Genomic DNA, 13,204 nt, shown 5'->3' on the forward strand with positions numbered 1-13,204 from the left:
CTTCTCTCAGGGGTGACCTTATCGCTCTCTACCTGAAAGGAGGGTGTAGCCAGGTGGGTCAGCCTCTTCTCCCAGGCAACCAGCAGCAGGACAAGAGGACGCAGTATTAACCTATGCTACAGGAGGTTTAGGTTGGACATCAGGAAGAATTTATTCACAGAAGGGATGATTATGTGTTGGAATTGGAGGTGATGGAGTCACCATCCCAGGAGGTGTTTTAAGGAAAGACGGCGTGGCACTTGTTGCCATGGTCTAATTGACATGGCAGTGTTCGGTCACAGGTTGAACTCGATTTTTTTTTTTAAGTAAGAAAACTATAGTTGTAGAACAAGATCATGGCTTGTTCTATGATGTAAGCATCTTTGTATAACACAAAGCAAGTAAAACACACTTAGATTGGCTCATGTAACCAGTTTCTGGAAGTACTGTTTACAGCGGATTTTTATCCTTTCATCCAAAGGGCACTGACGGTGAGGCAGCAGGATGAAGTTGGAGTGGTGTAGTCGACTTGCCCTTTGCTCCAAGACAACCAGCCAGACCTTTCTGCTTGGAGGAGTGTTCATTGCATTGGGTTCAAGTCGAATCCTCCTGATGAAGTATTCTGCCAATGAAGGTAGAGTTGGGCAATACCCATGATGAACCTTGAATAAGAAAGTGTTGTTATTTGGGCTAAAACATACCCAAAAAGCCTAATTTGCATAAACATCCTATTATATTTATAGGGATGTGTTTCTGCACTGGAAAAATTCTGTCTAGCCTGTGGACTACCATAAAGGTGTAACTTGGGCTGCAAGGTGTATGGTCTGCCTTTAAAAGATGAGGCAGGTGAATTATTTTATAGCTAACTCTTCAAAGATGACCTTGTTGTGTAAGCATTCTTGGCAGTACATAATTTGATTGAAATGTTTTCCTTGCAACAGGCTTAGAAGAGAAGTGGTATCCTACTGGATAAAGTGCTGAAACTGGCTGCTATTGCCAGTTCTAAAAGATTATGTCATCGTGGAAGCTATCTTTTGTGGAGGTTAAAAAATACTATATTGGTCTTTGGGGAAAGCCTTCCCATTGTAATTTGTTTTTAAAACAGCCACGTTCTTAAGTTCTTCCAAAAAAGTTCTGCTGTAAACTGGGACCAAATGAGGAATGATTTCAACTCAGAAAAGAGGCTGTTCAGGAAGTTGTATGTCATAAACTTTGAAACATTTATAACTGAAGTTCTGACAAAGCCTTTTATGACTAAAATTATGATTGTAATGTTTAAAATAGATTCTTGCTCAAATTACGAATGCAGGAGACAGAAACTGATTGTGTACTCTTTGATTTGCTGGATCCCACAGATAACAAGTATGATTATCTTCCTACGACAGTGAACATGTGTTCTGAAGTAGTAAAACTGGTCCTATGTGTAGTGTTGGCACTCTGGAATAGGAAAAAAGGTAAGTACCTACATTTTAAATAACTGAAATGTGTTTACTTTTTAAGATTTGCTGTCCTACAAACACTTTTTTTTAACAATAGATGACACTTGCCACTTGCCACAAGTTTTGCATTGCAGATGATTTTTGTTTTTTCTTTCTTTTCTGTCCTAATGTAAAAACAACGAGAGTAACTTAATAGCATTTCAAAATGTACAGAACAAATATTTGAATTGGGAGTGGGCATCAGGCAGTGGAGGTTCATGTTAAATTGAACTGTTGGTTTTGTCTACTTCTCCAGGAAACCGTCGTGGCTCTGGCAAACTGATAAAATTTTCACCTTCCCCATTTAGTACAGACTTACCTAAGATAGTAAATATATTCAATCAGTGTTTGCCATCCTTGCCTACTGCTGACTGCATGTTTTCTTTCTTTTTCTTTCTTTTTTTAAAATCCAGATGTCTGAGTTTTGCTGAACTCAATGTGTCGGTGCTTCAGGAGAGGATTAGATATCATTGGGTAGTTTTAAATCTATGTTAACAAAGTACTTTTGGCATTAGCTGTGGAGTAGTCTAAAGTTTATCACAGTTTTCCTCCTAAAGTTTGTGTCCTGAATACCTAAGTAAATGTCATTCTTTGTGCTTTGTCCTTTCTTCCTTCTTTTCTTCCTCTATGTTCTCTTTATACCCAGATCATGTGCTGTGGTCTGCAAATACTGAATTCTGGTTTATTTTGTACTTCTGACTTTACTGGCTGACCTTTGGGTGCTCTATGAAGGAATCCACTGTCTATGTCATTGTTCCTGTTGTAGATTTGATCAATAATCAACAGGAAGTCACACCCAGTAAGGATGTCACTGTTGTGTAGGGCCTCTGGGGTGCTTTTTGGCCCTCAAAGAATGGTTGACAATGGAATTTTTGCTCCCAGTGAACAAACACTGTAATGGATGTAACAGGTTCTGTGACGTTTTCTCTGCTGGAGCAAGGAGGTGAGCACCACACAGGGTTGTTGCTCCAGCTCTGTGTTCTGTCCTGGAACACAGGTTCCTGTGTTGGCAGAGAACTGTGGAACCCAAGGGTTCAGTCTAATGGTGTTCCTCAAAAGAGGACAGTGGTACCCATTCTGTTACAAGGGAATGAGCTTTCAATAATAGGAATGATATCTTTCTTACTGATTTATTTTCCTTTCAGAAAAGGGTTGTATGGATCATCTCTCTGAATGTTTTTCCTGGAAGAATATATGCAATTCCATGAAATGGTCAGTTCCTGCCTTTCTTTACTTTTTGGATAACTTGATTGTCTTCTATGTACTGTCCTACCTCCAGCCAGTAAGTATACTTACACTGAACATGACTTCTCATGTCTTTGTGGGTAATGCTGCTCTTAAGCTATCTACCGTGGTAACACTGGCAAGGCAAGATTGTAACTGAGCAGTCTGCTGTTTTAACACAGAAGGAATAATCTGTTACCTTCCCATTCTCTTTCCTGCTCATCAGTGTTGTACACCTTTCAGCGCAGACAACTCTTTATATTTTCTCTATCCAATGTGATTTAGAAATAGGGTGAAGAGCTTAAGTAGGAGGGGTTCTGGTACTTTTCTTCCTTTACCTTCTTCAACTCTGCATTTCTTCTTCAATCAATTTGTTTCTCTTGCTATTATTTGAGCTGCAATTTTCTGTGGGGCTTTTACCACTCCATGTATGTGATGTAAAGTGAGTAAATGTAATCTCACAAAGGGAATAGATGTAACAGAAACTGGGAAGGTAATGAAGAAAACTGACTTAATTTTTGCATTTGTTTGTTAGCTATGTTTAGGTACAAAATTTAGTTGGTACTTTCTTCTAGGTACCCTCATCCTTTTGGATGAACCTGCATATGCTGAGGAAATTTTACAAGTTTTGTCCTTGCTTTTATTTTTGTATCATGATACTTTTTGGTTCAGAATCTATGTTTGCAGTATGATGGAAACAGATGGTTTGTGCCTGCTATAAAATACTGTGGCTGCCCCCGTTGAACATTAAAATTAAATGGCTTTCTACCTTCTCTATCAGAACCCCTCTTTAAAATATTATTCTCTTAAGTGTGTATTTCTGCCAGGGACAGACCAGTCCGGAGTCTAGACCAGGACTTATCTGACTCTTGATTTTGCTAGGTTTTTTCAGCTATCTTAAAATAACATGCACAGCTGTTTGGTTCTGTGGTTTGTTGTACGGGGTTTTTTTGTTGATGAGATTTTTTTTTGGTGGTGGTGGTGATTTTTGATTGGTAGAGGTTGGTGGTTTTTTGGTTTTGTTTTGGTGGTTTTTGTTTGTTTTGTTTATTTCTTTGTGGGTCATTTTGGTTTGTTTTGGTTTTTAGTTTTAAGAAGGAAATTCAGCTATAATATTTGTAGAAGCAAATCCTGATGTCTAGGAGGTTACATAAATGCTATTTTTCTCTTAATCAATTTCATTTGGTTCAGTTAAAGTAATCCTTTATGAAATGGACAGCTTTTGTTTTACATACGTACACACCCAGACATACCTTGTCTCTGTCCCCTCAGAACATGTGCTCTGAGATTCCTCTTTTTAGAACTTTTAGCATCTTTTAGTTAACATTATTGTGATAGAGAAGTATTAAAAGAGATAACTAAATATCTCTATGATAGAATATCTTGATAGTGTATGAGACCATTAAAGTGAAATGTGAAGATGCTTAAAAGGAAGATGGCCGTACCTGACTGAACTTGGTCATGTGACTTAAAATACAAAGTAGTTTTGGGACTAAGTACCTGGGTGAGCAGCTGCTGGAATTAAAGAGTTGCTTTGGTGAGATTTTTTTTGCTTGAAACTTCAGCTATAACTGTGGATACTTTTTAGTGGCTAAGTTTCCTAGGGACTTACCTTTTGAGACTTTGCTTGTGATGTGCATATTAGTGGCATGGGGAACTTTGATATTCGTACTCCTTTTCATCTAGGACAGAGATATCTTGAGGTTTCAGAGAACAAAGTGACTCAAAATTAATTTAACTATCCTTCTAAAGATTTTGCTCATAATTTATCAGAGATGTTGGATGGGCAGCATTGACTGTGAAGCAGAATCAGAGCATGCGTGAAATACGTCTACATTTTGCATAAACGCTATTTCTTTCCAGAGTGACTAATGCCAAATTTCCTTGTTTATTCAATATTTTTCTCCTTACACCGTGTTCACCTAACATGAATATTTACTGAGTTTTAATTTTGTAAATTAAGATGTGTTTTCTTAGGCAGGTGTCTCATTGTCAGTAAGTGTTCAGCTTATTTGAGAGCCTTTGTTGTGCTGTTTCATCAAAATTACTGTTCAGCAGACAGTATGTTGGGATAAAATGGAATGAAGGTAATGAGAAAAGAGTCATTTCCTCTGGTGAATGAAAAAGACACTCTATAGCAGAATTGGGAATGCGGAAATGATGAGAAAATTTAAGAAAAAGTCTGTGTTTTGTACTCCTGAATCCATATATGCTTGTGTGTAAAATTGTCTGAAAAGGTGAGTTCATTCTGAGGCTCAATTGGACCAAAAATTTCAGATGCCTGGATCTTTTGTACATGTACTGACTATACATGGCAGTTAATAACAGACAGTTTGCAAAACATCCCCACCCTCAAAAAGAGGATTTTGTATTCTTGCTGGTGCTGGTGGATTCTGATTTTTACTGGCAACTGGACTGCTTAAAACAGCCTCTTCTTGGTCCGGTGCCCCAGTAGAGAGAGTCTAATACAGAGACAAAACAGACAAGCCTTGCCACAAGGAGTCTGCAGCTTGGGATCATGGATTAGAGAACTGATGTTATTATGTAGTTATTCCGAAATTAAACAGAAGCTTTAGAGTTGTCTTCAGTTGTACTTCAAAATTGATTATTTATTTAAAATTACAGTTGCAGTCTTAAAAATTCAAGCCAAGCATCTCTTTCTCTTTGATAAATTCTACAGCAAAAGCATTTGACATAGAAGAAGTTTGTTTTTTGCAAGTGGCTTGTCCAAGTCTGGAATTTCATGAGCACTGCAAATGGCACTGCAGCCAGGAGCAGCCTCACCTTGCTTTATTCTTTGCTTATTCTCATTTTGGAGCAACTTCCTCTTTTGTGCAAACGCAGCTGTTTTTGCAGCTGACTGGTCAGCCCGGCTGAGGAACTGATCTGACTGGAAACTAAACTGTTCTCTGTTAAGTAAGTTCTCTGTTGCATTGATTTCCTCACATCTTCATTTCAGTATAGCTTTCCCCACTGCAGTGGAGCTTGGGCTCTGTGGTTTCCCTGGAATTTTGAAATGGGACTTGACTATCATTTTACAGGTGTGTTATTGTACCATTTGAGTGAGGAAGAAAATTCAGTACCAGTGCTTTTCACTCTGACGCGTTGCAGGAAGGTGAACACTTGAAGTCTGTAGGTTTTGGTGTCTACAGCGTGTCTGAAGTATAACTTTATTTCTCTCCTTCTCTTTCAAGGCAATGGCTGTACTCTTCTCAAATTTTGTCATTATAACAACAGCTCTTCTCTTCAGGATAGTGCTAAAGTAAGTAGTATTTGCTAAAGTAAATGAATTTAAATCTTCCTAGCTTTGATGAAGTTAAGCTACATTTTTTCCTCTTTGTCTGATGGGAGCAGTAATTCTCTTTTCTTGAGGCTATACCAGCTTGGAGAGGTGGTTTTGTTTTCTACATCTGAAGGTGTAGGAAATATGTTATTAGGAGTCCCTTGATATGTCGACACATTTGGTCAACTCTAGTAGAAAACATGATTCTATAGTTGAAATCATGATTATATGTTATGATTAGATTATATCATGACATTATATGTCATGATTATATTATATCACAAGTCATTGAATGGTACAAATGAAGCTTTCATTTATACATTAAATATCTTATTTCATGATTGCTAGTACTTCTTACCAGTCTGTTGCAGTTCTTAATTGAATGTAAACATGGTCTAGTAAGAGGAAATGAGATACATAAGAGTGAAAGATAGAGGTGTGTTTGGTTTATTATTCATGTGACAAAAGCCAGACTAAGTGTTCCACTTTGCTGAATTTGTGCTCTTTATAGTATTATTTTGATTGAAAAAAGACTGTCAGGGAAATGGTTATTAACTTTACACTGTAAAAGTTGCTTGTGTTGAATATGGCACAAATAAGCCTTTTCTGTATGTGTTAATTATGCCAAAACAGTGCCTGATAGTCTGACTCGTAATGCTTTTTCTCATTTTAGTTTTGTGTCTCTTGTGATGTCACAGTTCACTTAATCTTCCAAATGTTTGATTTTTCAAGATAGACAGGCTTTGTTTGAGTGGAAAAACATTGTAAATAATTCTAATAGTCTTATAAATTACATTTTTAGATTTATAAGAATTACATCAGAAAATACTAGAAAAGGGCTCCAAATCATGGGGGAAAAGAGCAGCATAGCGAACATTTTACAAAGAAAGATGGTAATTATTTGGATGTCTGTGATTTATTCATCAGACCTTTGTTGCCATGGAGACAAGAGTTGCTTTTAGGCACTCAGTATCTAGAAATAAGGTGCTCTTGAAAGGCCTTCTTTATTTCTTCAGAATACTTCATTTTGTACTTCTTTGTTTGCCAGACTTGGCCCCCTTTGCCATAGAAAATCATGCTGCATTTTTGCATTTTATTGTATTCTGAAGAGACTTTTCTTTACACCTGTCTGTCTCCTTATCTGTGCCATGATGTCTTTTATATGTTTTATAGATCTGGATGTTCTGTCATTTAATTTATGTCAGTGTGTTTCTAAATTTAGTGGCTTTTTCGTGTACCAGGCGAAGACTCTCTTGGGTACAGTGGGCGTCTCTGGTGATTTTATTCCTGTCCATCGTTGCCCTGACTAGAGGAACTGGAGGCCATCAGCACAGCTTGGCTGCACATGGATTTCATCACAGTGTGTTTTTCAGGCCATCTAACCACTGCCTTCTTGCTACTGGACCTGAGGAAGCATGTGTGGAAAAGGGCAACTGCGCAGCACCAACTTTCCTTCACAGCTTCCAGTGGAATGTGACCAGTACCATGGCAGGAGCATTGAAGCCTCTCCGCCTCAGCCTGGGCCATCTGCTTATTCTAGTGCAGTGTTTTGTGTCTGCCCTTGCTAACATCTACAATGAAAAGATGCTGAAAGATGTGGATCAGCTTGGGGAAAGCATCTTCACACAGAACAGCAAACTCTATGCCTTTGGGGTGCTGTTCAATGGGCTCATGCTGGCACTGCAGGCTAAGGACCGGAGACAGATAGGGAACTGTGGCTTCTTTTATGGGCACAACATCTTCTCCGTGGCTCTTATATTTGTCACAGCTTTCCTGGGGCTGTCTGTAGCCTTCATCTTGAAGTTCCGAGACAACATGTTCCATGTTATGACTGCTCAGATCAACACTGTCATCATCACCACTGTGTCTTTCGTCATCTTTGACTTCAGGCCTTCTCTGGAGTTTTTTTTGGAAGCTCCTGTGGTGCTTCTCTCCATATTCATTTATAATGCCAGTAAAGCGAGAGGCCTGGAATATGCCACTCTGCGGGACAGGGGAAAACTCATCAAAGGAGATGCATGGGAGAGATCAAGTGGGGTAAGACTTTTCAGTACTTGTCTTCTTTGGTTTCTCTTTTGTCTCACCTCCCTTTATGCTATATGTTTGGAAGCATCAACTTCTGTGCGATGGGACTCATCCCTCAACACCAAAGTTCTGCAGTATTTCTTAAAATCTTGGGTATTGCTTTCCATTTGCCACTTTTTGAAATCATAAAGCCTAGGTAAGCATTGCTTTCCTGCTGTAACTGTAGACAGTCCTGTGAGCAACTTCAGCTTTATACAAACCTATTCTTGAAAGCTTTATAATAAAGAGAGTTTACTTACCCAGGGCATTCAGAAATTGGAATTGATGCCTGGGTAGGGATTGTACCTAAGTAGAACTGGTAAGTCTGTCTAGCTTAGGCCACATAAAAAGGAAGTTAACACTTTCGATGTTAAGGTTCTTTCTACCATAGCAGTCAAAGATAGCTCAAGGCAAAAAGGCAGTGTTTAAACAGAGTTTTTGGTGATTTGGGTTTTTTTTCTTGCTATATATTTCCTCCAGGCCTGCTGTGTTTTTATGTTCTGATTTGAACAGTGATCTAGTTAGCTAGAAGGTGTCGGGGATGGCTTGCTCTTAGAGCTGTCGTTCAGCTGAGCTGAGGAGTCACCTGATGGGAAGGGTTCGTGTTGGTGCCCGTCAGCCCGCGGGTGCGGACGGGACGTGGATGCGCGTTGTAACCAGCAGAGAGCGCTGTCCCCACTGCGTTCCAGCAAACATTAAACTTGGAGATGTTTTTCAGAGATTCCACATGGTGCCTTTTTAGATTGTTGTTTAATGAGCAATAAGTAACACAAATTCATATATTTTTGGTATGCTAGGTGTCATCTATTTTTGCACTTACTACTAAGCAGCTGTTGTAGAAACGAATAGCACTGTGTGAGCATGCAAAGCCAGCTATATCTTGTGCTGCATCACACTGCATCAGTGTGACCAACAGGTCAAGGTAGGTGATTCTGCCCCTCTGCTTTTGTGAGACTCCACCTGTAGTGCTGTGTCCAGCTCTGGGAACTTAGATCTGCTGGAGCGAGTCCAGAGAAAGATGATCAGAGGGCTGGAGCACCTCTCCTATGATGAGGCTGAGAGAGTTGCCGATGTTCATCCTGGAGAAGAGAAGGCTCCAGGGAGACCTTCTAGCATCCTTCCAGTACCTTCCAACCCAAACCATTTTAAGGTTGTATGGAAGAAGGGTCTACAAGCTGTTTTAGGCAGTAAGTTACTAAAAAGTGTTAAAGATGTAGGGAATGTTTTTTATGAGTATGTATTTCCTAAACCTTATAACACACTTGTAAGAGATTTAAATTACAGTGATTACAGGATTTTGCTTTAAGTGGTACCTTTGAAATAATCCTTAGTCTTTTTTTTTTTTATCTAGTGGTATTAATAACAACATGATTTTTGCTCACATTGCTGTCTTTTACTTCTGGTTCCCATAGGATGGAGAGGAATTTGAGAGGTTGAACAAACCAAGCAGTGACATCGATACAGATGAAGATTCCCTTTAGCATGAGGCTGGCTTGGAGGAATGCTGTTGCTCACAGTGAGACAGAGTTAATCTTTTATTAACATAGGGATGAGTCGTTTTTCCCCACTGACAGACTATTTGGAACTGTTTGGGGGCTGGATGTCAAATGTGAATGAGGACAATATTCAAGCTGTATATATGGAGAGTTGTATTCATTTGTGCCTGTCTCCCAGTGTCTGGGGAAATGGAAATCTGGAATGCCTTTGTATCAGCCGGTGAATTTTACATGCAGCTTACTTGGCGTAACTTTGAAAGAGCTTGAATAAAACAAAAGTGTATTAAACAGTATGAATGCATCATCTTTTTTGTGTGCGTGTGTAGAGGCTTAGTTTGCACTGAGCCCACTACTGAAAACAAATATTATGCAGCTACAGTAATGCCCTTCAACATCTGGAGCACTGACCAAGAGTGCAGGTGGCAGTATCATCTGGTGTTGTTCTACCCTAGCAGACTTATAAGGTCTTGCATTCATTTTATAGAGAGAGAAGTCATTCTGCAGAGTGCCAGGCATAGTGATCTCAGAATTTCTGTTGAGGCATCTGCTGGATTCTATTTTGACTGAGATGAAAAATAGGTTCCAAATTATTCAGAGAATTTTGAAACAGCAAGGGAACAGGGATGCCGATAAGGGATTCCTGGTATGTTCCAAAGCCTCTTCTCTCAGAGCAGTGGAAGAGATGTTGGTTTATAATTTCCTCCCTTCAAAAATGTCTTTCATAGTTGAAAGATACTGTCAGAAGAATTCTTAAGATAAGCAGTGAGTTCAGTGTCACAGCTCAGAGCCTCATACCAGAGTGTATAGTAAGCAGTAAGTGATGCATTTCTCTGGAGTGAAGACAGTCCTGCCTTTGTTCCCCTCTGCCATCCTGTCCAGGCTCTGTGTATAAAGCTTATGTGTACTGTATTGATGGCTTATTGCTATACCTCCTGTCTTTGATCCATCAAGAGGGGCAGCCTGTTTTCATATGCAGCCCATGGTTTATAACTTTCAAGTTAAAAATTAATCTAAAATTTATATTTTTTCTGTATTTTTAGAGTATATATTAAGAATAACCACACAAAATTAATTTAATGTTGTTGGTGAGAAGTTTTTGCATCTAATTTCATTGTGCTTGTATAGCAGGCCATTTCAACATAAGAAATCCTAGTTGTTTGCATCGGAATTGTTTGCATCAAAATCAGTTTGTACAGAATGAATAGAAGGTATATTTCAGTGCAAATTCCAGAAACACTGTTGCTCTCATTGATGTTGTATTTTGGGAAATGAAACATAAAAAAATCCTCAAACTGTTAAAGGCTTAGTAGCAATAAGACTTTTTTTTCCATTGCATTCAGCTTTGCAATATATAACTGAGTTTGTTGCCTTTTTCAGTCACAGCTACCAAATTTAGCAGGTACTTTCAAAAAGAGTGAAAGTACTGTTAGCTTTAGATGGCTTTGCATTTACGTGAGCAGTAACATTTTACATGTAGTTCCAAAGCCTTGCATCAAGTGAGAACATAGAAATCAGCCAAGATCATACTTCTAAAGACACAGCACCAAACCAAAGATGAATATCTTAAAAATCATATTTGACCTTTGTGCCTGAAGTATCTGGATGAAGAGACAGGAAATATGGAAATGACTGATCTTCAGCTATTATAAAGTGCATTTAGTTCTTGCTTTCAACTCTTGTCCTGCTTAATGATTTTCCTTTCTGTAAATTTCTCCAGTGCTATCATGCTTATTTGCCAAAGTCTAGGTTGCACAAAGGTATTGGTTATATAATAGTTGATCCAAGTTTTTACTCATGCTGCAAATTTGGTTCTAACGTGTAGAAATCTTTCTGTTATCTTCAGGTTGGAGGTCTCAGAGAAATTATGTTGGATGTCTAGGGAGGTTTCTTGTTATGATGAAGGAGAACTGTAGCAACAGGAATGTTAACTGATGTCTAAAAATGGGTAAGGATTTGCATCCACTTAGCAGTAACATAGGGTAAATAGTAACCCAAAGCATAACATGCAAATGTTTGCAGCTGTGCTATCCATGGTAATGGTAAAATTTAGTGTATAGGTGAGATTTGTTAGACGATGTGACTGAACAATTGTCAGCTGGAGAGCAGTGCTGGTGAGCAAGAGGGAGCAATTCTATGGAGTTACATGTTTCAGATAGATCATGTGAAATCTCACTTGATTAAGTACTTCCACTATATGGAAACTACTCCATGTTGGAAAGCTTAACTTATATTTGCTCAAAATTACAATAGGGAAATTTATGAGGATGTTTTTGGAGAGCAGCATTAGTTTGGCACGTAGTCTTTAATGAATACATTGGCAGAGTGCTCATGCTCAGCTTTGATTTAGAGCCCAGATTCACAAATGTTTGAGCTTAATTGCTGCTAAGGGTGTTATGTTCCTCCCTCCAAGTCTGAGGAAATCGTTGACAAAACATCCCAGGAAGAGAGGTGTGTTTGTGTTCCTCTTGCTTGTAACAATTCAATTAAATAAGTATTTATTTTGGTTAATTTCATCTATTTTGTGAATGTAGCAACTTCAAAGGCAGACTGTGGATGAAAACAGCTTGGAGCTGAATCAAATGCCGTAAATATATATAAGAAAATAGATTTTTCTGTATCACATAGAATCTTCCCACTAAGATATGTTGAAATAGAATCTTAATCTCAGTAAGTCTGTCTTGGAGTGATGCTGCAGGGACAGATTCAGTGATCTGGATTTGTTTTACCAAATGAAGTCTTCATTTGGAGAAATATAACTCCTGAATGCTTATAGCCTGCAAGATAACTACATGTTGTCTTTGAAAGAATATTTTGGCTTGGTGCTCCTTCTGGCTTTGCTTTTAGTTTTCCATAAGGAAAAGTGGGTTGCAAAATCAGGATTTTAAATCATTGCTATAAGTTTCTGCTGATTTTGTATCATTTTGTAATAAAGGCAGAAATAGGCACCAGAATGTAGAATAATAGAGTCTTCTACAAATTCTGTGAATATTTGGATGTGTAGTTTTGGTTAAGAGCCCATCCCTACCTCCCTTGATAAGTAGACCACTTGTTTGGAGTTGACTTTTTAATGCAACTTCCACTGAATGCCTAGGCTGGGTTTGGTACTTGCACAACTTGACTTTGAATTTCAGACAGGGGTATTAAAAAAGGCCATTTGGATCAGGTGCTGAGCTCTTTTTAATGTAAGTTAACTCTCACAGCACAGGACATTTAATTTATGTGATTTGTAATGTGAGTTAAAAGGGCTTTAATTTAAAGGCTTTCCTGTAATCTTGTTTTCATGTAAAGTTTAAATGAACACCTGAAAGAAAATGCTCCAAGGACGTGTTTCTTTTTGTCTACAGGAGGTGCCAGTTAGGCATCTGGTATACTTTCCTCTGCTTTTGCTTTAGGCAAGGAAAGTTAGGCAGCTGACCTTGATACAGTAATGCAATGAGCTCTTGTTTTCTAAAAGTGAGCTACAGGACACTCCATTTTCTTCTAGAAACCCTTCCATCCTGTTATTCTTTTCTGGTTTTTTGAATTTTGAATTTTTGAATTCTGAATTTTGGAATTTTGAATGTCCACTGCTTTCAGCTGTGGAAGTGCTGTTGTCACTGAGAGCTCAGAAGCTCTCTGCAGGCAGCAGTCCTCTCAAAATCATTCTGTCAAATGCCTTCCCCCAGTTAGCTCCTGTCACC

General features: G+C 38.6%; 1 protein-coding gene and 1 long non-coding RNA gene across 4 annotated transcripts; one reads left to right on the forward strand and one right to left on the reverse strand.

Annotated features, from left to right (window-relative positions):
• Window positions 1-270: 270 nt before the first annotated feature.
• Window positions 271-1,915, reverse strand: LOC135294601 (uncharacterized). The gene is made up of 2 exons (XR_010356686.1): window positions 1,777-1,915; window positions 271-641 (listed from the first exon to the last, which is right to left on the reverse strand). It is a non-coding gene; the product is annotated as an uncharacterized LOC135294601 (long non-coding RNA).
• SLC35A5 (solute carrier family 35 member A5) lies at window positions 477-9,817 on the forward strand. 3 transcript variants are annotated; one of them, XR_010356684.1, is made up of 7 exons: window positions 477-613; window positions 1,335-1,433; window positions 2,603-2,739; window positions 5,876-5,943; window positions 7,206-8,001; window positions 8,826-8,950; window positions 9,441-9,817. XR_010356684.1 is itself a non-coding variant. In XM_064410101.1 (6 exons), exons 1-6 carry the CDS (start codon window positions 484-486, stop codon window positions 9,507-9,509), a joined length of 1,299 nt encoding a protein of 432 aa, XP_064266171.1. In that variant the 5' UTR covers window positions 477-483; the 3' UTR covers window positions 9,510-9,817. The 3 variants fall into 3 exon arrangements, 2 of the variants coding, with proteins under 2 accessions (XP_064266171.1, XP_064266172.1); XM_064410101.1 differs by lacking the exon at window positions 8,826-8,950; XM_064410102.1 differs by lacking the exons at window positions 477-613; window positions 1,335-1,433; window positions 8,826-8,950 and adding an exon at window positions 2,408-2,522.
• The last annotated feature ends 3,387 nt before the right edge of the window (window positions 9,818-13,204 follow it).

This window comes from Passer domesticus, chromosome 2, assembly GCF_036417665.1.
Source record: "Passer domesticus isolate bPasDom1 chromosome 2, bPasDom1.hap1, whole genome shotgun sequence".
Taxonomy (NCBI): domain Eukaryota; kingdom Metazoa; phylum Chordata; class Aves; order Passeriformes; family Passeridae; genus Passer; species Passer domesticus.

Coding starts and splice junctions, on each gene's coding strand:
- SLC35A5 (XM_064410101.1), top strand. CDS start 484: ATGAAGTTGGAGTGGTGTAGTCGACTTGCCCTTTGCTCCAAGACAACC. Junction 1,434..2,602: donor ACTCTGGAATAGGAAAAAAG/GTAAGTACCTAC, acceptor TTTTCCTTTCAG/AAAAGGGTTGTATGGATCAT. Junction 2,740..5,875: donor TACTGTCCTACCTCCAGCCA/GTAAGTATACTT, acceptor TTCTCTTTCAAG/GCAATGGCTGTACTCTTCTC.